Source organism: Halichoerus grypus, chromosome 14 (assembly GCF_964656455.1).
Source record: "Halichoerus grypus chromosome 14, mHalGry1.hap1.1, whole genome shotgun sequence".
NCBI lineage: Eukaryota > Metazoa > Chordata > Mammalia > Carnivora > Phocidae > Halichoerus > Halichoerus grypus.
The window spans coordinates 92,752,121-92,774,623 of NC_135725.1; the positions used below are offsets into that span (position 1 = coordinate 92,752,121).

The 22,503-nt window shown below is 64.3% G+C and overlaps 1 protein-coding gene across 1 annotated transcript in view; it reads right to left on the reverse strand.

Moving 5' to 3' along the window:
• Window positions 1-4,883: 4,883 nt before the first annotated feature.
• NOTCH1 (notch receptor 1) overlaps window positions 4,884-22,503 on the reverse strand; it is a 43,990-nt gene continuing 26,370 nt past the window's right edge. Inside the window, exons 14-34 of the mRNA XM_036095267.2 lie at window positions 22,194-22,339; window positions 21,887-22,000; window positions 20,178-20,297; window positions 19,716-19,868; window positions 18,932-19,160; window positions 18,198-18,399; window positions 17,368-17,521; window positions 17,105-17,289; window positions 16,461-16,593; window positions 15,887-16,144; window positions 15,702-15,814; window positions 14,720-15,291; window positions 13,600-14,028; window positions 12,933-13,081; window positions 12,019-12,235; window positions 11,763-11,850; window positions 11,510-11,672; window positions 10,656-10,951; window positions 9,482-9,629; window positions 9,299-9,396; window positions 4,884-8,102 (exon numbers count right to left, since the gene is read on the reverse strand). Coding sequence (XP_035951160.1) covers window positions 6,579-8,102; window positions 9,299-9,396; window positions 9,482-9,629; window positions 10,656-10,951; window positions 11,510-11,672; window positions 11,763-11,850; window positions 12,019-12,235; window positions 12,933-13,081; window positions 13,600-14,028; window positions 14,720-15,291; window positions 15,702-15,814; window positions 15,887-16,144; window positions 16,461-16,593; window positions 17,105-17,289; window positions 17,368-17,521; window positions 18,198-18,399; window positions 18,932-19,160; window positions 19,716-19,868; window positions 20,178-20,297; window positions 21,887-22,000; window positions 22,194-22,339 — 5,491 coding nt within the window. The 3' untranslated portion in view covers window positions 4,884-6,578. The remainder of the gene's footprint in view (window positions 8,103-9,298; window positions 9,397-9,481; window positions 9,630-10,655; window positions 10,952-11,509; window positions 11,673-11,762; window positions 11,851-12,018; window positions 12,236-12,932; window positions 13,082-13,599; window positions 14,029-14,719; window positions 15,292-15,701; window positions 15,815-15,886; window positions 16,145-16,460; window positions 16,594-17,104; window positions 17,290-17,367; window positions 17,522-18,197; window positions 18,400-18,931; window positions 19,161-19,715; window positions 19,869-20,177; window positions 20,298-21,886; window positions 22,001-22,193; window positions 22,340-22,503) is intronic.

The window sequence follows — 22,503 nt, forward strand, 5'->3', positions numbered from 1 at the left end:
TGGCTCCCCACATCACCCCCAGACCGCGGCCCTCTCCAGGGGATTATTCATCTCTGGACTCCCCCTGCCCCGGGGAGCAGGGGTTGGTCTGCTGAACGCAGCAGGTTCTCCATAAATCCTCCCTGAGTTGAGCTTAATGGCACAACAAAGAACATGTATTTCTCGAGCTCTGTGCTCAGTGATTTCATCCTCACAGCTCTGGGGGCTGGAGAGTGCTTCTTTCCCATAAAGAACCCCTGTGTTCTGCATCACCCTGTCCCTCGCCTGGTGTGGCCAGCATCCTTCCCTTTTCTCCACCCTATAGACAAGGAAACAAGGTAGAGAGCAAGTAAGTTCCTTAAGGGTACACTTTCCTAAGGCCAAGTTTTAGAATGAAGAAATGCCCAAACGGTGACTAAAGCTCTAGTGTGGTGCGTTTACTCTTTGACCATAGATGCAATGCAACAGAACTAGACTGCCGGTAAGTATGGCCATGGAAAAGCATAGATTTGTGATAAGCGCTGATTACACATCACGGGCTCTCTGGTCCAGGAACAGGTCCAGGGTTGCATGGAGAACGTCGAAATCCAACCCTGAGACGCTTTGCACACGGGCCCTGTTGCACCAAGAACAACGCTCTTGGGGTGCGCGTGCCGGACGGGGAGGGCGACAGCGGCTACTAGATGGGGCTGCTGCCTGGCTTCAGGGAGACCACACGGGCATGCGTGGGGAGGGCGACGGTTTTAGAACTCGTCATAACAGTTGCTGTGCCATTTCTGCGTCCTTACGGCGTGCCGGGAGCTCTGCATCCGCGACCTCACGGGCCCCCTCCACATGCTCAGGAGGTCGGCTGCGAGCCCTTCCTACTTCAGCCCTGAGAACACTGAGGCTCAGAGGGGCCGAGTCACCTGCCTCTGGTCCAACAGTGGCCACGAGGAAGGCGAAACCAAGATGCCACAAATCAGGGAGCGGGGCCGGGCACACGAGGCGCTCAACCGGGGCGGTCCCTCAGTCTGCCGGGAGGGCACGTCCGCCTGGGACCCGCTGGGCGTGGGGACCCTCTTCAAGACCCACGGGACATACAAGCGTGCGACGGCAGAAGAAGTCCTGACCCAGGGCTCCCCAAACCCGTTGACCCCGCCAGCAAACACTTCGGGACACAGGGCTTCTGGTCTCCGAGTGCCCTGGCGTCCAGCCAGACCGCATTGCTCAGGTTCCTGTTTGAAACACTTGGAGAGAAGAATCCTTTGGCACTGTGCCAGGGACCCCTGCCGTGGGGCGGTCCCCCAGGGAGTGGCCCCAGGAAGCTCTCCACCGCCTGTCTGTGCCCACAGCGCTAGCCCCTCCCGCGGGGCTCCGGGGTGTGGTTTCCAGATCGGACCAGCCCATGAAAGACCCACCACCGGTCCGCGGGGAGACCAGGGCGGCCCCGGCGTGAAGATGAGCTCCACCACCGCGCCCAGTCTCGGGCCGCCGACGTGCTCTGGAGGCTGCCGGTGCCCACGGAGTGGCGCTGAGCCCCGCGGGTGTCGTGGCAGCCCTGCCAGTCTGTTTGATCTGTGGGCACTGATGCCGTCCCCTCCTTGCTCTGGCCAGAAGGGGGCAGAGCCACATTTGGGGCTCGCCTGGAAGAACGAGGACAAGACACCACGCCGATGTTGTGTCTCAGGCTTCCTGGCGCTGACAGGTGCCCGGAGGCCACCTTGGAGGTCAAAACCTGCACCGTCCTGTGTGGCGGGCATGAGCCACGCGTGGCAGCTGCGCACGTGGCCGGTCCACGCTGAGGTGTGCTGAAAGCCCGAAACACACACTGGGTCTCAAAGACATAGGATAAAAGAGGGATGTAAACTATCTCATTAACTACGTCGATTACATGTTGAGATGCTAATATTTTGGATATATTGGATTATCTAAGATGTATTAATAAGCTTTTTTGGTTTCTTTTCACATTTTTTATGTGGCTACTGGGATATTTAAAATTGCATCTGTGGCTTGCATTATATTTCTGCTGGAAGGCGCTGCTCTGAAGGAAGTCCCCCGTTCCAACCTTCAAAGGAAGGAAGCCTCAGGGGGCGGGCGGGCGGGCAGCTCTTGTGTTGGTTTCACGAGAGTGCAAGCCTCCTGAGGAGGGGGAGGGTCCGAGGGCTGGGGGGCTGGCCCTGTGGCCCCTGGGACAGGCCTTTGGCCCCCCAGTTTTGTCTGCTGGGGCCTGCCTTAACAAAGCACCACAGGCCGGGTGGCTCAACAGAAATGAATGTCCTCACCTCTGGAGGCTGGACATCTGAGACCCGGGCGCGGGCAGGGCTGGTTCCTCCTGAGGCCTCCCTCCTGCCCTTGTAGACGGCCGTGTCCTCCTGCGTCCCTGCTGGTGGTCCCGTGTGCGTGCCTGTGTCCTCATCTCCTAAGGACACCGGCCAGACTGGAGTAGGGTGTACCCAAACAACCTCACTTTACCCTAATTAGCTCTCCCAATACAGCCACATCCCAAGGTCCTGCAACCTCGGGTCTCAACATAGAAATTCTGCAGGGTGGGGGGTGGGGAACAGGATTTAGCCATAACAGATGCCCTAAGTCAGGGCCCGTGTCCTCTCTGGGAGGCCGTGGTGTCTAGCTGGGGGTCCTTCTGAGGGTGGGGACTGGCAGAATAGGCCGGCTCAGGGTGGACGTCGGGGAATGAGGACCACGGGGTAGGAGAGCCCACTGGTGGTGGGGGCTCTGGAGTCAAGGAGCAGGTTTGGACCCCAAGGAGAAAAATGGGTGGGAATCTCAGCCAGTGCTTCCAAGCCAGGCGGGTGGGGACGAGTCCCTGGGGAGGGGACTGCAGGGCGCACAGGGCAGGACAGGACAGAGCCTGCAGCCAGGGTGGGCCTCCCCCAGGACCCCGTCTGCTGGGACACAAGCAGGGCCCTGGTCTCTGGCACTCCCAGTGTAGCGCTCCGAGGGCCCCGTCCTCCTCTGTGGGCTTCCTTCAAGCTGCCAGGGGCTCCGGTGACTTTGGGAAGCATCAGGACCCCCGAGGCCCATCCTGCCACATCAGTGGATCCCATGACCCAAATAAGCTTCTTGGAAACTTCAAACACTGCTGGGAGTTCTTTCTCTCTTCTAAAACAATAACTGAGATAAAACATAAAAGTGGCCGTTGTTGGAGTGAACAAATCAGTCACATTTAGTACGTTCAGAATGCTGTGTGACCGGGACCCCCATGCACCCCCATCTTTCGTGGCCCCAGTTGCTCCCCGGCAGGCAGGCCCTGGGGCCCCCACTCCGCCTTCAGTCTCTCTGGGTTCATCTGTTCGGGACAATGATGTGGCCTTTGTGTCCGGCTCCTTGCACTCACCCTCCTGTGTTTGAGGTTCCGTGGTGCCGTGCTGTGTGCCGGGCTTCCACTCCTCTTCAGGGCCGAATAATATTCCATTGTGTGCACTCAGTCTGGATTCTTTGGACAAACCAAACCAATAGGCTGCACGTTTGTATTAAGAGATTTCTGATCAGGAGCTGGCTCATAAGATTATGGAGGCCGAGAAGTGCCCAGATCTGTGGTCAGCAAGCTGGGGCCCAGGGACAGCGGATGCTAGAGGTTCCAGCCTGAGTCTGAAGGCCTCAGGACCAGGAGAGCTGATGGTTGTTTTCGTCGGAAAGTCAGCAGGCTCGAGACCCAAGGAGAGCTGATGCTTCCATCCAACGTCAAAAGCAGGAAAAGAGCTGTGTTCCCGGACAAGTGTGAGCAGAAGGACTTCCCTCTTACTCAGCCCTTTTTGTTCTATGTCAGCCGTCGACTGATTGGGTGCGGCCCACCCACGTTGGGGAGGGCTCTGCTTTACTCCATCCACGGATTCAAATGTTCATCTCATCCAGAAACACTCTCATGTTTGGCCAAATGGCCCAGCCAAGTTGACACATAAAATGAACCATTGCGGCATGACCTACCACATTTTGTTGATCCACGCGTCAGCTGATGGGCGTTGGGCTGTTCCCACCTCATGGCTGTTGTGAATCGTGCCGCTGTGAACAGGTGCGTGTGTGGACTCGTTTGGTCCATTTGCACTTCTTTTGGGTGTACACCTAGGAGCAGCGTCGTGGGGCGCTGGGAGTTCTGGGGGCAGATTTCAGACTGGGTCTACTTTCTCCATACACAACAGTTGGGCCACTTACCATATTCCATTTCCTGGAACCTCCTGTCCCGTCTACACAGCCCAGGGCCCGACACTGTGCCAGGTGGGAACGAAGCCTCCAAACTCAGCGAGGAAATCTTGGGCTTGCACTTGTGCTTGGGGAGGCCGGGCCTGCAGGGGCGGGCAGCACTTCGCAGCAGAAGGGGGCGTCAGACTTTCCCTCTGTTAATCTGGTTTGAATCCACTAGCTGGGGTGGGGCCGGGTGGAGGCAGGAGGGAGAGAGGGAGGCCCGTGTGGGTGACTGGCAGGGGGCAGCCCTCTTAGCAGTACTCCCTGGGCTTCACAGAACCTTCCCCACTCCCTCCATCATCCCCGCGGTGCCCTTGCTCAGAGGCTTCTGCGGCTCCCTTTGCCCTCCTGCTGGGGTCTGGATTCCCCACTGTGGCCTCCGGGCCCCTCCCTGTGCACCTCCTGCCTGCCGCGGGCTCCCGGATGCCGTCCCTAGGTCGGGTAAGTGGTGCCCTGCCCCTCTGACCGAGACAGATGGGGGAGCCTAAGCCCGCTGTCCCGGCAGCCACGTCACCCCAGACCCAGGAGGCCCCTGCAGGGGGGCTGCGTGCGCCCTGCTCGGGGCGTGGCCCACACAGATGCGGACACTGCAGGACCTCTGAGCAGCCAGGGCTGGGTGGGCTTCATCGCTCTCCATCAGAGGGATCAGAGGAATTGCTGGTTCCCTCGGAGCAGAACGGCCTGCCCTCCCTCCAAGAAAGGGAGCCAACGCCACAACCAGGTTTAGCAAAATCGGGATGACCATCAGCATTACTTTTATTGCAAATCAGTTAACAAAAAAAGATGAAAAAAAAATACAGCATTTTCATCACCTACAGTTTTGCACGTAGATAACTTTTTTAAAAAGTTTCCTTTTTCTGTAAACTACACTCTATTTTTACAAAACACAGTAAGAATCAATATCTTAGGGCATGTCTGGTCATGCCCACTAGGGATGGCACAACACTGCCCCCCGCAAGGCCGGGGAGGCTGCCTGGAGGAGGCAGCGGGAAGCCTTCCCTGGGTTTGCTCTTCGGAGCTACGGTCCAGGCGTCGGCAGGTCAGGTTGCCAGGCCTGGGTCGTGAGCAGAGCCATGTTCTGACATCCCTCGTCAGCATGACCCCCGACAGACTTGTTCATTCAGATTTTTTAAACAAAATCCACCTTTAAAAATGTATTTACAGATATTTACTTTGCCACAGGCTTATACTTGATATTGCAAGAATCTGCTCCCTCCCCGGGTACACGCCCCCCCCCCCCAGACTGGGAGGGGTGGCCCTCAAGCTGGCTTCTGTGGCCCTGGGGGCACCACCTCAGCTGCTTGCACCCTTGAGCTGCCCAGGCCTTGGGATGAGCCGTCTCTGCAAACCGAGGCTGGACACAGCCACGTTTCTCCAAAGCCTGGACAGAGGTTGCTCCGGGAAGTCTCTCGTGAAAACGGGGCCTCGAGCTGAGCCTAGGCCCAGTGCTGCCGGTCCATCGGGGTGGCCCAGGCAGTGTCTCTCTGCAGAAAAGGGTAGGATTCCTCCACGTGGCGTCCCAGGTGGGTGCCCCACAGCCACCTGACTCCTCACTCTTACACAATGCTTAAACATCCAGGCCAGGGTGGGGGCAGAGGAGCTTCTAGAAGGAACAGGAACTCACAAGACCAATCAACAACTGGGTAATACTGAACCCAAAACAAAGATTCATGATCGGTACCATGAAATGTGTTCTTGGGACACCCCAAGAACACATCTTTAAAAGCATGTTTTCAAAAAAATCATTTAAAAAAAAGCCACCAAAATGTATAAACCACATCATTTTACATTTTACGTTCCTATTTTAGATGCAAATTAATCCACATGCCAAAGGTGTGACAAAGGCTCTGTCTTATTGTTTGCGTCTAGATGCATCTCCTCGCACAAGACAGGTGATGCGCGCAGGAGGCTCGGGGCCGGGTGGGGGGTGGGGGGCATCTGGGGACCTGGCAGCAGGCCCAGGCACCCTGGCAGCTTTCTGGACGATGCTGGTTCAAGCCTCCCTTCTCCAACATCGTTTCTTTTTGGATTTTGAAGGAAAAAAAAAATCAATAAATAAATGGCATTTATAAATCATGAATCTTTGTTTATACTTTACAAATACGTAACAATATTTATCATAAGTACGAAAATCCTGGCTGAGAACTACTTTATTTTCTTGGAACAGATAAAAGCTGTTACCTGAAGCCATAGAAAACATTACGTATAAATAAAAAGGCAGTGTTTCCTTGTAAAATAAAAGTACATAAATAAATACTAAAAAAAAAAATTAAAATCCTTGTCCTTTTATTTTGTACAAAAACATGTTTCTTAAGAAAAAGGCCCTTTGGTCCGTCCCGGTGTCCATGCGGAGCATGCAGGCGGCCCCAGCAGGGCTTGGGAAAGGAAGCACAGGGTCCCGCCGGGGCGCCGGCTGTTTACTTGAGCGCCTCCGGAATGTGGGCGATGTGGGACTGCGTGCTGGTGGGCGGGCTGGAGATGCCCTCCGACCAGTCAGAGACGTGGGAATGTGGTGACGAGCTGGACCACTGGTCCGGGGACTCGGGGGACGGGGTGAGGAAGGGGTGCTCAGGCACCTGCAGCTGGTGGCTGGGGGTGTTGTCCGCCGGCGAGGAAGAATAGCTGTGCTGCGAGGGCGGGGTCAGGAACTGAGCCGTGGTCATGGGCGGGGCCAGCGTGGCGGGCAGGGCGGTGGGCAGGGCCTGGCTGTCCTGCGGCAGGATGGTGTGCACCGCCAGGCTGCTGGGGCCCAGCGGCTGCACGTCCGCCTGGCTCGGCTCCCCGCCCAGGAAGCTGCGGCCCAGGTGGCCGCCGGCGGCCGAGCTCACGCCGAGGTGCGGCTGGGGCGGCAGGCCCTGCGGCTGCTGGACGCTGGGCGGCTGCAGGTTTTGCTGCGTCTGCAGGCCGGGCGGCTGCAGCTGCAAGTTCTGTTGCTGTTGCTGCACCTGCTGCAGCGGCTGGGTCTGCACGAGGTGCGACTGGCCGGCCAGGCGCGTGTTGGGCAGGGCCTGGTAGCTCATCATCTGGGACAGGGCGGCCGTGGTGGAGAGGCCGGCATGCAGCGGGCCCATCATTCCGTGCTGCAGGGCAGGGGCCTGCGTGCTCAGGGCGCCCGACGCCACGTTCCCTCGCAGCGGGTTGTACTGGTTTGGCACCAGGCCGTTCTGCAGCCGGGACAGCCACTCGCACTGGCCGTTCAAGCCCGCGGCCCCGCCCACGGTGAAATTCACGGCCCCGCCTCCACCGCTGGCAGCCGCGGTGCCCAGGACGGCGCTGGTGCTGGAGGCCACGGGCAGGTGGGAGAGCCGCGGTGGTCCCGCCTCAAAGGCCAGCCGGCCACCCGCACCCAGCGCTGCCATCTCGGGCTTGGCAGCCACGCTCAGGTGGCTGACACCCAGGTGGGCGTCAGGCATGCCGGGCAAGTGGCTCAGGGGCACGGACGGGGACTGTTGGAACGGAGAGGACAGGAGGGGCGGCGAGGCCACGTCCGACAGGTAGCCGTGGGGCGACTCAAGGGAGTCCACGGGTGACAGCACGCTCGAGCTGTCCAGCAGGCAGCCCTTGCCGTCCTGGGATTTCTTCCTGCGTGCCTTGAGGTCCTTGGCCTCCTTGCCGCCACAGGCCAGGCCCTTGGTGCTGGGCTTGCGGGCCTTCTTGCCCGGCACGGCCGGCTTGAGGTTGCCCAGGTAGCCGTTGGGAGAGCAGAGCGGCGGGGACAGGGTGGGCGCACCGCCCAGGGCAGGGCCATGTAGCTGGGGGCTGCGCACCAGGCTGTACTCATCCAGCAGCCGCACGATGTCGTGGTGCATTCGCTCCTGAGCAATGTCGCGAGGCAGGCGGTCCATGTGGTCTGTGATGTCCCGGTTGGCGAAGTGGTCCAGCAGCACCTTGGCGGTCTCGTAGCTGCCCTCCCGAGCGGCCAGGAACAGGGGTGTCTCCTCCTGGGAACGGCCAGGGCGCAGGTGAGGGGGTCGCCCACACCCACGCCCCGTCACCAGAGGGACCGTGGCAGAAGGACGCTCACGTGGGCTGTCCCATAACTCCGCCGTTAGCTGACCGGATTAGGCCTCGTGAACAGCCTTAAAATCTATCTCCCGAGACCCGACCCGCTCCGAGGCGGTCTGCGGGACTCTGTGTTCTAAATCACCGGGACTTCACCTGTATGGGGGACACAGACCCCGCGGGGAATCTACAACTGTGGCCTCTCTCTTGCCTCCAAAACAACAGAGCCAAATAGTGCAGCAATTTCAGGGGCTCGAGGATCCCTGAGGTGTGTCCTCGGCACCAGGGAGGGAGTGCCCCATCCCACATGGTCCCTAAGTGAGCCTGATGCCTTAGCTCCTTCCCGGAGCCTCGGTTTCCCTGTCTGCCACGTGTCTCCGTGAGCTTCTGCGTGGCCAGAGGGTGGGGAGCGTGTGGCCTGATGGTGCCTCCCTGGCTCACACAAGGCTTTGGCCATGGCCTGATACCCTTCTGGCAGTCCCTGCCTCTCTGAGGCTCAGCCTCCCCAGTGGGAGGCACGGGGTCACACCTTGCCTGCAGGGGACTCAGGAATGCCTGGGTCCAACAGCTGCTGTGTTCCCCAGGAAGGAAAGAGGGAGACCCAGGCGGGGTTAGGGAGATGTGGGCAAGGCCCGGCTGCCGAGGAGCTGGGATGCCTGCCTGCAGCCGATGAGCACCCAGAGCTCAGCCTGGGTCTGTAGTCTGCTTTGGAGACATGCCACGGCGGTAGTGGGCAAGACGGGCCGAGGCTTCACGTGCAGGAAGGTGGCCGCTCACCTCTGCACTTGGGGGCCTCACGATGTGCCAAGCCCCACACCCAGCAGCGCTCGAGCTCTCTCCGTACCATCTGCAGCGACCCTCCCTGCCCAGTGACTGCCAAGGACAGAAGGTGCAGTGCTGGTCACGGTGACGGAGCTAAGACGCATGCGCTTGCTGGGGAGGTGTGAGCAAGCACGTGGACGGAGGCCGAAGAGCGAGCGATGCACAGGCACCGAGCTCAGGGCTCCTCACGGGGACTTCCCAAGTTGGGAAGTCAGAGCCCAGGGGTTTACGCAGGGGCTCGGTGTTGCCGTGCTCAGAAAGGGGTGGTGCTGGTGGAGGGACCTACCAGCCTCACCCCGGCCCCGGAGCCTACCTTGTTGTTCTGCATGTCCTTGTTGGCCCCGTTCTTCAGGAGCACGACGGCAGCCTCCACGTTATTCACGGCGGCGGCCCAGTGCAGGGCAGACTTGCCTGCGTGGGGAAGCAGAGGGTAGGTTGGGGCAGCCCAGGCGGCAGCAGGCCCATCCCGCGCGGGCCGGGCCGCAGCCTGCCTTACCCAGGTCGTCCACGGCATTGACGTCGGCGTGCGAGTTGATCAGGTCCTCCAGCATGCCCTCGACAGCCAGGCGGGCCGCCAGGATCAGCGGTGTCGTGCCATCGTGCATACGGGCGTCCAGGTCCGTGGCCCGGTTCCGGATGAGGATCTAGGCGACAGGGAAGCTCTCAGGCTTGGCAGACAGGAGTCTGAGGCTGCCGGCCTCAGACCAATACCTGGGAACCGGCCCGCAATACCACAAAGTCCCTCTTGGGGTCTGTGTGGCCCCAGCCAGCGTGGACGGTGGGAGGAGTGCAGGAAGGGTGGAACTCCGCCAGCCACGGCTGGAGGGGCCAGGGGCCGGGGCGCTGGCTGCGCCGCCCCCACAGACCTGTCCCCTCGATGCCCAAGTGTGGCCTCATCTCATCCTTGCCCCGGGCCTGGCTGCCATCACCACCCCAGGACACAGAGGGTTCAGTCCCTGCCCAGCCCCAGTGGGCAGAGCCACGCCTGGACCACGGACTCAGACCCGCTGAGCTATGCTGTGTCCATCCAGGACACAGAGGTGCAGGCAGTCCTTCAGACGCTGCTGCACCCCGGGTCCCAAGTGGGAAGGATGGTCACTGTGCACTGGTGGGGGGAGGCACGGGGCGCCAGGCAGCGTCACGGCTGGCCTCACTCCCACGAAGTGCCCACGGGAATTACGTGTCTGCTCGCCGGAGAGGCTGTCAGGGCAGACGGCCAGAGCCCGCCTCCAGGGGCTCGCTGGGCCTGACTTCCGCAGAACGGTGCGTCACAAATCATCACGTTAACAGCTCTGCAACGACTCCCCCAGTTTGTGCCCCGCCCGGTCTGTCTGCTCAGGGCAGGGCCGGCCAGGGCCCGGGAACTTGTGGCGGGGACGAGCCGGTGCAGGGGCAATCCCCCAGACCCACCCTATGCCCGGGCTCCCAGCGAGGCCAGAGCGCCAGGTCCGCCGCAGCCCTGAAACCCTTCTCGCCGCCACAAGCTACGCCTCCAGCCAAGGCGGCCGCGGAGCCGGGAGGCCCTGCCGGGCTGCCGCGTGGGACCGGGAAGCCGTCTCGGCTCCCCCAGGTCACGCCGCCCTCCTGCAGGCCCGCCTCCAGCCTGCCTTCCCTGCCAATGCCTGACCCGCGGGGGCAGGCGGAAGGGCACGTGTGGCACAGCTGCCCACCTGGAAGACTCCCTGCGCGTCGGCAGACACGGCGGCGTGCAGCGGGGTGCGTCCCATGTTGTCCTGGATGTTGGCGTCTGCGCTGGCCTCCAGCAGGCGCTTGGCCGCATCAGAGCGCGAGTAGCGGGCGGCCAGGTGCAGGGCGGTCTCGCCAGTGCGGTCTGTCTGGTTGTGCAGACTGGCACCCTGGTAGATGAAGTCAGAGATGACGGCCGGCGCGTCCTCCTCCTCCTCGCTGTTGCCCGTCTCCAGGCCCCCTCCGCTGCAGGAGGCGATCATGAGGGGCGTGAAGCCGTCTGTGTGGGGGGCGGCAAGGGGGGCGGCAAGGGCTCCGTCAGGAAGGCGGGCTCCCGGCAGCAGTGCCGGCTGGTGTGTCGATGGTCCCGACTTGGTGGGCAGCGTGTGGACGTGCGGCCCAGCCCGTGGCACCCCGCGCCCATGGCCGTGCCACCCGGGGCCACCAAAATCAACCTGAGCTTGCCAAGGGACAGAGCCAAGTCCAGCTGCCAACAGGCCGGCGGGCAGAGGCGACCCTGTGGCTCTGCTTCCTGACCTGCCTGAGATCTTCACTGATAACCCACCCGAGAAGAGGCCACATAAGAAATGTGTGGCTGGGAAATCAGCTCCTCAGATGTTTCAAGAGAAGGAATTAATTCGGTGGGCAGAGAGCCTCCCCCAGGACGGAGCTGGCTAAGAGCAGAGTCTCCCGGGATGGCCCATCCTGCTCCACGGAGGGAGCGCCTTGCCCCCCGCAGTGCTCAGCTTCCAGAACACCGACCCCCAGCCGGCTGCTGGATGGGACCCTGTCCTGAGAGCCCCTGGGGGGCGGTGCCGGCGGCCGGCGGAGCACCTACCTGGCCCTCGGACGTTGACGTCCATGTCAGCGTCGGCTTCTCCCTGGGGTGGTGTGGGGGCCATGGCCGACACGCGCAGGTCGGCGGCGTCCAGGTGCTGCTGGGTCCACTGCCGGTGGTCTGTCTGGTCATCCAGGTCGGGAAGAACCACCGGCTCCTCGAACTGAGGAAGGGGTGAGCAGAGAGCCCGTCACGTGGGGCCCGGGGCAGGGGTAGGGCCGCCCGGGGAGGCGCAGGAGCCCACCGGACTCACCCGGAACTTTTTGGCCTCCAGGTCCTCGTCCCCCCACTCGTTCTGGTTGTCGTCCATGAGCGCGCCGTCGGAGGCGTTCTTCAGGGGCCTGGAGGCGGGGGGATGGGGAGGCGAGGCTGAGCGGGGCTCCCCCTGAGGCTGCGGCTCAGGCAGCCGCCAGGGGCCCTCGCACTGCGTGAGGTGAGGCCCGTGGGTCTGCAGGGGGCGGGCCCCATCTGCCCCAAGCCCCCCAGAGGCTGCGGCGGCATGCACTAACTTGAGGCCCACGGAGTCCTCGCCGAGGGGCTCCCGCCGCTTCTTCTTGCTGGCCTCCGAGACCTTGAAGCCTTCGGGGAACCAGAGCTGTCCATGCTGCCGCCGGCGCTTCCGGGACAGCAGCACCCCACAGCCCACGAAGAAGAGCAGCACGAAGGCGGCCACGGCCACGTACATGAAGTGCAGCTGCGGGGGCGGGGGCGGCTCCACGGTCTCACCTGTGGGCGTCCGGACATCAGGCGGCAGCTACGCGGCAGGCCGGCGGCCGGGGGGCAGCGGACTGGCTCCACGCCTGGGCGCCTCCTCACCCACGCTCCTCCATCCCACCCCCCAAAATAAGGTCATTTTCTACGCGATTAATCAGAATTGCAAACTATTGCTAAATTCTCTCCTGCACCAGCCGACTATCTGGAGACGGCTTTTACTTTTTTCTCCTTTAAGGAAGAAGGATTAGCCAACTTCAAATCACTGCACTTGCATTGAGCTGTTAAGACAAAGGATTTAGGGGGATTTTCGAGATACAAACTTCAACACTTCACATGACACCGATCAATTCTTCTCTCTCTCTCTCTTTTTTAAAAAGCTGTAATGATTTTGAAATAATACCCAACAGAGAAAAATCAGGGGAATGAGTGAGGGGAGAAAAAGGCTCCCACTTTCTGGCAGATGTGTCCGTCCCCTGGGCCAGCCGCACCGACAGCTGTCACTACGGGGAGGGAGGGCGCACCAGGCAGAAAATCCCACAAAAGTGCTTCCTGAACTCTGGATGGCATGACACGCACCCGTGGGCGGAAAATGGCACAGAGAACAAGAACATTTGGGGGGGTACTGGGAGACCTGCCCCCTCCCAGGTAGACTTTCCTTAGAAGCCAGCAAACTGTCCCTCAGGGAGCAGGGCTGGGGCGGGCTACTCACTCTGCACGGCCTCGATCTTATAAGGGATGTTGAGGCTCCCCAGTGAGGCAAGTGCGCCCAGGAAGGCGGCCACGTCCGTGGCGCTCTGGAAGCATTGTGAGGAGGACTGGACACACTGCCGGTTGTCGATCTCCAGGTAGACGATGGATCTGGGGGCACAGCCAGGTGAGGAGGCTCAGACCTCAGGTTTGCCCCCTGCAGCCGCCCTGTTTACCCCTCAGGCCCAGGGCATCATCCCAAGGTGGGGGGGAGGGCACTCCCAGGATGCGAGAGGTGGCCTGGGGCCGCAGGGAGCCACGCCTGCACAGAACCACCCCGGAGGTGGACAGTGCTCTCTCCAGCCCACCAAGCCTAGCACCAGCACACAGTAGAGCTGACACCTGAGACAGCCCTCAGAGTGTCCTCCCAGCCAGCCCTGCCGCCCTCCCCCATCCCACTGGCAGCCGCAAGCATCCTCTTCCCATTGCAGAAGAACAGAGATTTCAGGAGTCTAGTCCTTATCTGGGAGCTGACCCCAGGCGCCGCAGCACCTGCCAGGAGGTGGGGGTGGGAGGTGGAGGGCCAGGAGCTTGGACAGGCGGGCCCCAGAAGCCCCGGTCCTGGCCGACCCTCCGTCTCTTCCACATCAAGTTGGGAGGGCCCAGGGGAGCCGGCTGGAGCTCCTCACCCGCGGATGTCCATGGGGTCCAGCTCCCTGCGCCGGCGGCCCGCCGCGCCCCGCGGGAGCAGGGCGGCCTCCACCCGGTCGAGCAGGGCCCCAGGCGCGGCCCAGCCGTCCGCCGCGCGCTTGATGGGGTGCTTGCGCAGCTCCTCCTCGCGGCCGTAGTACGGGAAGATCATGGGCTGGCCGTGCGCGTCGCGCTTGAACACCACGTTGGTGTGCAGCAGGCGGCTGAGCTCCCGCAGGAAGTGCAGCGAGTTGTTGCGCAGCTGCGCGGGCGGGGTCAGCACGACCAGCACCAGCGCGCCGGCCGCCAGCCGCTCGGGCACGTGCTCCGCGCAGTCCAGCCCGTCCCACTCGCACTCGGCGCTGTTGCAGCCCTGGTCGCAGTGCCCGTCGCCGAAGTGGTCCTTGCAGTACTGGTCGTACAGGGGGCTGCGACGGACGCACGCACGCTCAGGCCCCGCCCGGCCCCGCCCGCCCGGCGGCCCCGCCCACAGCCCCGCTTCCGCCCGCCTCCCCACCTGCGCCCCACCCCCAGGGCCCCTTCCCAGAGCCCCCTGCACCCGCCTCCCCACCTGCGCCCCACCCCCAGGGCCCCTTCCCAGAGCCCCCTGCACCCGCCTCCCCACCTGCGCCCCGCCTGCACCTGTTTCCCCACCTGCGCCCCACCCCCAGCGCCCCCTCCCAGAGCCCCCTGCACCCGCCTCCCCGCCTGCGCCCCGCCTGCACCTGCCTCCCCACCTGCGCCCCACCCCCAGCGCCCCCTCCCAGAGCCCCCCCTGCACCCGCCTCCCCACCTGCGCCCCACCCCCAGCACCCCCTCCCCCAGAGCCCCCCTGCACCCGCCTCCCTGCCTGCGCCCCGCCTGCACCTGCTTCCCCACCTGCGCCCCACCCCCAGCGCCCCCTCCCAGAGCCCCCTGCACCCGCCTCCCCACCTGCGCCCCCCCCAGCGCCCCCTCCCAGAGCCCCCCTGCACCCGCCTCCCCGCCTGCGCCCCCTCCCGGAGCCCCGCCCCGTGCCCAGGCCCCTCCCCGAGCCCCGCCCCGCGCCCAGGCCCCTCCCCGAACCCCGGCCCCGCCCCGCGCCCCGGCCCCTCCCCGCGCCCCGCCCCGCCGCCTCACTTGCACTGGCCCTCGGCGCGCTGGCAGTCGAAGCCGTCGAACAGGCAGCCCACAGAGTTGCACTGGCTGTCGCAGCGGCCGTTGCTGAAGTATTTCCAGCACTGCAGCGACTGCGAGCAGTTCTGCCAGGGGTCGTTGAAGTTGAGCGAGCAGTCACCGCCGTCCCAGCCGCACGCATGGTTGTTGCAGGCCAGGCTGCACACCTTGTTGCCCGCCTCCTCGCGGCACTCGGGCAGCTCGCACGCCTCCTCGATCTGCGGCGGCGGGATGTCGAGGCCCAGGCCGCCCCCGAAGCTGTAGTCCAGGATGTGGCACAGCAGCCCGTTGAACTTGGCGGGGCACAGGCAGCGGTAGAAAGGGCTCTCGGCCGCGGGCTCGCAGCTGCCCTGGTTGTAGCAGGGGTTCCCGCCCACGCAGGGGCTGCCGGCCGGGAACTGGCACTCGGGGCCGGTGAAGGCGCCCAGGCACAGGCAGGTGGGGCTGCGCGGGCCCGAGATGCACGTGCCGCCGTTGAGGCAGCGCCGGCTCCCACAGGCGCGGGCATCGTTCTCACACGTGGCGCCCTCGAAGCCCTGCGGGGACAGGTGGCGGCGGGGCGTCAGGGGGCCGCAGCCCGCGCCTTGGCCGGCACATTCCGCCCGCACACGGAAGCCCCGGGGTTGTCGGGTGCTCCGGGAGCGGGGAGGACACACAGGGCACTGAGCCCTGGCGGGCGAGTGTCGCTGGGTTTGCCAGAACCCTGAGCAGCATGGACCGCATGAGCGTGGGCTCACCCACTGTAACCCCGAGGCGGGTCGGGGAGAGCGGGGTGTGGCCGGTCCCCGAGACCCCTCTGAAAATAATCTTCCCCCAGAAAGCCTGGGTCTGGGACCCAGGAGGACGGAGCCCAGCTCCAGCCACCCCCCGGCCTCTGGCCCTGGTGTGTGGTGGCAGCGAGGGGGCACTCTCCCGCCCCCAACAGGCCCCCCGCGGCGACACCTACCGCAGGGCACTTGCAGATGAACCCGCGGGCGGTGTTGGAGGCCACGGCGCAGGTGCCCCCGTTCTGGCAGGGCCTGCCTTTGCAGCCGTTGATGACCGACTCGCAGCGGCGGCCTGCGGACCAGATGGGAGTGAGCGCTGGCCCTGCCCCGCCTGGCCCTGCCCCCGCCCTGGCGTGGCACCCACCAGTGTGGCCCGCGCGGCACTCGCAGTAGAAGTCATTGACACGCTGCACGCAGTTCTGGGTGCCACGGGCGTCACAGGGGTTGGACAGGCACTCGTTCACGTCGCCCTCACAGCGCTCGCCCACGAAGCCGGGTGGGCAGGTGCAGCTATAGCCGCCCACCTGGTCCACGCAGGTGCCATTGTTAAAGCACTTGGGGCCCCGGGAGACGGGGTCGATGGGGGGACTGCAGTCGTCCACGTTGACCTCACAGTGCACGCCTGCAGAAGCCCAGGTGCCATCAGGGACCTGTGCTGGCCACACGCTGGCCCAGCTCCCTCCTGACGGCGCTCCCCCTGGCAACTGGTCGGGATGGGACCACACAGATGCTCGGGAGAGAGGACGCGGCCACGGGGCTGCACCCCACACTGGCTGCCGGGTGCCTGTGGCCTGGCTGGGCTGCCTCCCTTGGCTCCTCCCCCGCTCAGCCCCACACGGCAGCGTGGAAGCCTGGACCGGGTCTAGCATGCTTGTGGCTAACGCCCGACGCGCCCACTTGTCCCTGGACCCCAGCCCTGGGCTGTGGCCAGTCCTCACCCTGTGTGCCCCGGGGACAGGAGCACTTGTAGGTGTTGGTGAGGTCGATGCAGGTGCCCCCGTTCTGGCATGGCTGCGACACACACTCATTGATCTCCTCGGAGCAGTTCACCCCGTGGTAGCCGGCCACGCACTGTGCAGGGAAACAAACAAGGGGTGGGGGCCCGTGGCTCAGTGGGAAGCGGGGATGTGGCCCTCCGCACCCTGTGTGGGCCGACAGGGGATCACACAAGCTACCCTCTTGACCAGCAAAGGCTTGAGTTCCTCACACCCGGTCAACCCAGAGAGAGACCTCCACCTAGTGGACTCTGAGAAGGGCCCTAGCAAGCTGAGAGTCACTGCCCAGAGCACGGGCTAGAGCTTGTCTCGTGGAATAGAGGTGGGGGCCTCAGGGCAGTTGTCAGCTGGGCCCAGAGGGAAAGCTCTGGGGAAGGGGGCCCAGAGGGAAACCCCCCATATTTCTATGTAGTCTTCCTCTTCCACCGACACCTCCACCAGGCAGTCTTCCCTGATCATCACAGCCCTCCCTTCCTGGGACCGCACCTGTGGGGTTTAGTCTTCCCTGCTGTGCTTGCTCGCAGCCTAGGGCCTGGCATGTGGTGACAGTCCCAGCAGACCGCCCCTCCCCCAGGACGGGTGCCCACCTCACAGGAGTAGCCACCCGGGTAGTCGGTGCAGGTGGCCCCATTCTGGCAGGGGCTGGGTGAGCACTCGTCCACCTGGTCCTCGCAGTAGCTGCCCGTGTAGCCCGCCTGGCAACGGCAATGATGGGTGTTGCCCGCGTCCATGCAGAGCCCCCCGTTCCGGCACAGGTGGGTGACGTTGATGTCTGTGGGGAGGCAGAGGGCAGGGGCATGAGGCCTGGGGCCGCAGCTGGGGGACCCGGGGGGGGGGTGCGGCCGGTTACCTTGGCGCTGGGCGGCCACCTCACAGGACACGTTGGGCACGTCGCAGTAGAGGCCGGTCCAGCCGCTGTGGCACTCGCAGCGGTACCGCGTGTTGGTCTGCCAGCACCTGCCGCCGTTCTTGCAGGGCGAGGAGTCGCACCAGCGCACGAGGCTCTGGGGACGGCAGGGGGCGCCCGTACTCACACTCCCCACCTGGCCCGGCCCCCTGGCAGAGCGCAACACACTTCTGCCAGACAGCCCTGCGCCCACGGTGGGCAGCCCACCTACAGACCTGGAAGCTGAGGCCTGTGGGACCCCCCGCCCCCCCCACCCTGGCTCGGGAGCCGCCTGGGGGTGGGGCGGGGGGGCTTGCTCCCTTTCTCTGGGCCCTCGGCTAATCCAGAGCCGCCTTTCCTTGAAGAAAGATTTTTCTTCGGAAGTAAACTACTCTGTTGGGAGTTTTTGTAACAAGTATCTTACGTGAAAATCTTCAGTAAAAATACATCTTTAATATTTTTGCATATTTTCTATAACAAAGCTGGTTTTCAGCTGCCTTCCTCCCCTGCTTCTTGCTCTCTCTCCATAAACCTCTGGTCCTGACCCAAGAGGCCCCGCTCCCCACTTGCTTCCTTTGGAGGCAGCACGGCCTGGGGCCGGGCCCTGGGCTGGCAATCGGGGGTCCCCGCGAGCCACGTGACCACGGCCACCCCGCCCGCCTAGCCCCCCGCCTTCCCCAGCGGCGTGGGGAAGCCGCGTGAGCGGGGCCCGGCAGCGTGGCTGTGACGGTGCGCTGGGGGCGGGCGCCCCGCCGCGGCCTCCTGCCGGGCCCCCCTGCAGCCCGCTGGCTCACCTGGCAGTTGAGGCCCGTGTAGCCCTGCGGGCAGGTGCACTTGTAGGTCCCGTAGCTGTCCTGGCAGGTGCCACCGTGCAGGCAGGGCCGCGAGTCGCACTCGTTGATGTCGTGCTGACAGTAGCTGCCCGTGAAGCCCGGCGGACACAGGCAGGTGAAGGAGTTGATGCCATCCACACAGGTGCCGCCATTAAAGCAAGAGCTGCAGGTGAGCAAGCGGCAGGGGAGACGGGTGAGCGGGGCTGGGGGCCCTGCCCGGGCAGCTCCCCCTCGACTCACACTGTGGCGGGAGGGGCCCAACAGCCAGAGCAGGCGGGGAGGAGCCTGGCTGACCTCAGGGCCGGGGGCCTCGGGCTCTCCCGCCACCCGCCACCCGCTTCCTCTGCCTTCTTCACAACACGGGCACGTGGCGGTGAACGGAAAAACGAGAACGAAACCAGAACCCGCGCGGCTACCGCGGGAGAGGACCATGTCGGAAACAAAGGACGAGAACACTGAGTGCGGAGTTTCCTGGCAGCCCAGGCAAAAAAGGAAACAAGATGGGTCACGGAGCTGGCGCAGTGGGATAGGAGGGGGCGCACCAGATCTTCAGGAGAAACTGCCAGGGCTCCTGGTTCTCACACGGGCCAGCGGACAAGCACCCTTGAGGACACAGGGGACACTGGACGGGCAGTGAGAGCCGGCCCGGTGGATGCCCCCGGCCTGCGTCCCGGGGCGCCCCGCGCAGCACTCACCTCTCCGTGCAGTCGGGCGTGTTGTTCTCACAGTGGATCCCGCTGAAGCCCGTGGGGCAGGTGCAGGTGTAGCTGTCCACGCAGTCCGTGCAATTGGCGCCGTGGCGGCACGGGTTGCTGGCGCACTCGTTGATGTCCTCCTCGCAGAAAGCCCCCCGGAAGCCGGGCAGGCAGTCGCAGAAGGCGGTGTTGACGCCATCGGTGCAGGAACCGCCGTTGTGGCATGGGTCTGGGAGGGGACAGGCAGGCTGGCTGAGGCTGGCTGAGGGTTGGCACCACCGCCCTGCCGGGGGGCCGAACCTGGGGGCCCACGCTCCCCCACACACCCCCAGGCCCCAGGCTCCAGGGCAGGGCGGACAGATAGGCTTAAGGACCAACAGGGCCGGCGTCACCATCTCCCCTGCTTGCTTGGTGGCGCCAGATAAGACGCTTGGTTTCTCGGGTCTCAGTGTTCTCTGACCCAGGGTTGGGGGCCGAGAGCCCCGCTCCTTGGTGGGGTCACAATAAGGACCGGTAAGGACACGCCGGGTGGAGGAGCTCCCAGAACCCACTGGGCGGTGCCGGCAGTCTGGCTCTGGAGGCTTCTGGGGCCACCCAGGACCACCCTCCTCGGTCCACGTGAGGCTACCCCCAGCACTTCCTGCAGTGTGACCCGGGCGTGCCCCCAGGCGCTTGCCACATCGGTCCTCCCATTGGATCTCAGCCAGCTCCCTGCCCCACGGCCACCCAAGAAACGGCCGGTCCAGGAGCAGCTCAGAGGGGCCGAGCCGGCCGGGCCACTCACTTGGCCGGCAGTCGTCCACGTCCGTCTCGCAGTTGTGCCCCGTGTAGCCCGCGCGGCAGCGGCAGCGGTAACCGCCGTTGGTGTTCTGGCACGAGGCCCCGTTGCGGCACGGGCTCTTCACACACTCGTTAATGTCGACCTCACAGGTCTGTCCTGGGGGGAAGGGGGGGTGTGGGTTCAGCCCCCGCCGTCCAGGCCTCTCCCCCATCCTCCCAACAGCGGGGCCTCCTGTGCCCCAGGACAGTCCTCTGGGGACACCCCAGGAAGGAAGGGCTCTCTGACTCGCCACCCCCCCAACCTCAGGCCAAGCAGATGATAGAAATGCAGGGTGGGAAGGGCCCCAGCAGGCCCATTTCTGCTTCCAGAGGCCCTGCAGATGGCTCTGCTACCCGCTGGCTCATCTCCGGGCCTCCTGCCCCAGGGGGACACACCCCGGCAGGGCCGCGGGGCAGGAGGCCTCACCTTGCCAGCCCGTGGGGCAGATGCAGGAGAAACTCTCATAGTCCTCGGACTCTTTGCACACGCCCCCGTTTCTGCAGGGGCCGGGGGCGCACGGGGCCAGCACCACCTCACATGTGGCTCCTAACAGGAAGGAGAACAAGTGCTGAGACCCAGGGAGCCCTGGCTCGGAGGGTCCACGCCCCACAGCATCTCCCAGTGGCTGGCCCTGTGGTGGGTGAATGGGGCTGCACTGGGACTCCAGGCAAGCTCCTGGCTGGGTCAGGACCCAAACCAGGGGCCTAAAGACAGACGAGAGAGACACCCAGCTCCCCGACAGTCCCTGCAGGATACAGCCTGGGTCTCAACCCCTTGGGATCGGACTGGCGGCCCCCGACCACGTCACAGGGGCCCGGCCTGCTTCCAGCCTCACACCCTCTCCTGGCCTCCAGGAGGCCTGGGAGCTCTTCCCAAGGGCTCTGTGCCACGGGCAGCCAGCGCCCGGTCACGGAGGCCACGGAAGCCACCGAGCAGAGGCTGGGCAGCAGGGAAGGAGCCCCAGCGGCACAGGACCCCGGCACGGGGAAGGGAGTCTCGCTAGGAGCATGTCACATTGGGGTGACTTTCCTCCACAAGAGCCCAGCAGACAGCCTTCCTGTTTACAGCCGTGGGGGCCGATTCCCGGGGAAGAAAGGAAGCGCTATCTTCCCCGTGGCCCATTATCTCCCTGGCCTGCTGGGGTGATTTTCCAGAGCCTTTCTTTCTATCTGTTTCCATGGTGACCTAGGCAGGCAGGAAATTCGCCAGAGTTTCCGACAATTGTGCAGAGGGAAGCAGGAAGTGGGCAGACGGGAAGCCGGTCAGCACAGGCTGGCTCCTCCCCACCAGGCCCGCCAGCCTCTGATACTGTGTCCGAGAGGGACCCGTGCGCCCCAGCGAGGGGGCCCCTGGGCGGCTATCAGCCGGGAGCTTCCTCACCCATGCAGGAGAGAAAATCCAGGCCCCCGGCTTCGGTCCACGAAAATACCACACTGGCCATGTGGCCCGTGGCCACAGCGGCCACAGCCCGCCTAACTGCCAGCACAGGCCCAGGCCCCCACCCCACCTGCCTGGCCAGATGGGGCCGCCTCCGGACCTCCAGGCTCGGCGGCAGTCCTGAAACCGTCCCCAGTGGCAGCGCCCTCTGCCCACTCCCAGTGGGACCCAGTGGCAGGAGTGGTTGTGGACTTCTGTGTCTTAGCCCCCCGTAAATCTCCTCCACAGAGGGGACCATTTCCTGCGATCCTGCTGGCCGGGCCAACGGCGGACGCCGGGACGCCCGGGGAAACGCCTCCCGCCTCGCTCAGCCCTCACAGAGGGCTCCTTGTTCCCCGACACAAAGAAGGCCCGCCGTCAAAGGGATCCCTCAAGCCCGGCCAGCAAGGTGGGGGGGGGGTGCCGCTTGGCCCCCAGGGGCCTATGCAGTGTGGACACCGGGCCACGGAGCCCAACCGCCCAGGCCCAGCTCCTGTCTCTGCTGCGGAGGACCCCAGCTCCCGGGCGGGCTGGCCGCCACACCAACTGTCTGGGACAGACTCCTAGTACAACGTCTCCCCAGCGTCCTGTGTTTGCTGTGAATCTGGCAAGGACAGCCGCGGGGGGAGGCCCGAGTGTGGCCAGGCCAGCCCCGAGAAAGCCATGCTGTGCCACAGCACTGCCCCCCGGCAGCCCGGGGCCCGCCAGCCCGCCCTCACCTGTGTAGGGCAGTGGACAGTTGCACTTGTACCCGGCCACGTCATCGATGCACGAGCCCTGGTTCAGGCACGGGTTGGATGCACACTCGTTGATGTTGGTTTGGCAGTTGGGGCCTGGAGAGAGAGAGCCAGTGGTCGGCGAGCCCGTCACCGTGGGGCCGTGGAAGGATCCTGCCGTAGGACCCTCGTTGCCGCCCAGGCTGCAGGCAGAGCCCCGCGCCGCGCCCATCCCGGCGGCAGCTGGTGCCCACAGCGGGAGGGAGGCAGCGCGGTGGCCCCAGAGCCCCCCGCCCGGCCCGCTCCTCACCACTGAAGCCCTCGCGGCAGGTGCACACGTAGCCGCTGGTCATGTCTCGGCAGGCGCCGCCGTTCGCACACGGGTTGGACTCACACTCGTCGTTGTTCACATCACAGTTGGCTCCGCTCCACCCGGGGTCACAGTCACACTTGTACCTGCAGAGCGGACCACAGAGCGGCTCATGTGCGCCCGTGCTCCCAGCTCTGCCACCGTCCTGTGGTCCGACGCCACAGAGGGGCTGGTCCACTCCGGCCCTCAGAGCCCCTTAGAGTGGGGGTAACAGCACCCCCCTCACCCGAGACAGGGGTTACGCCACCTC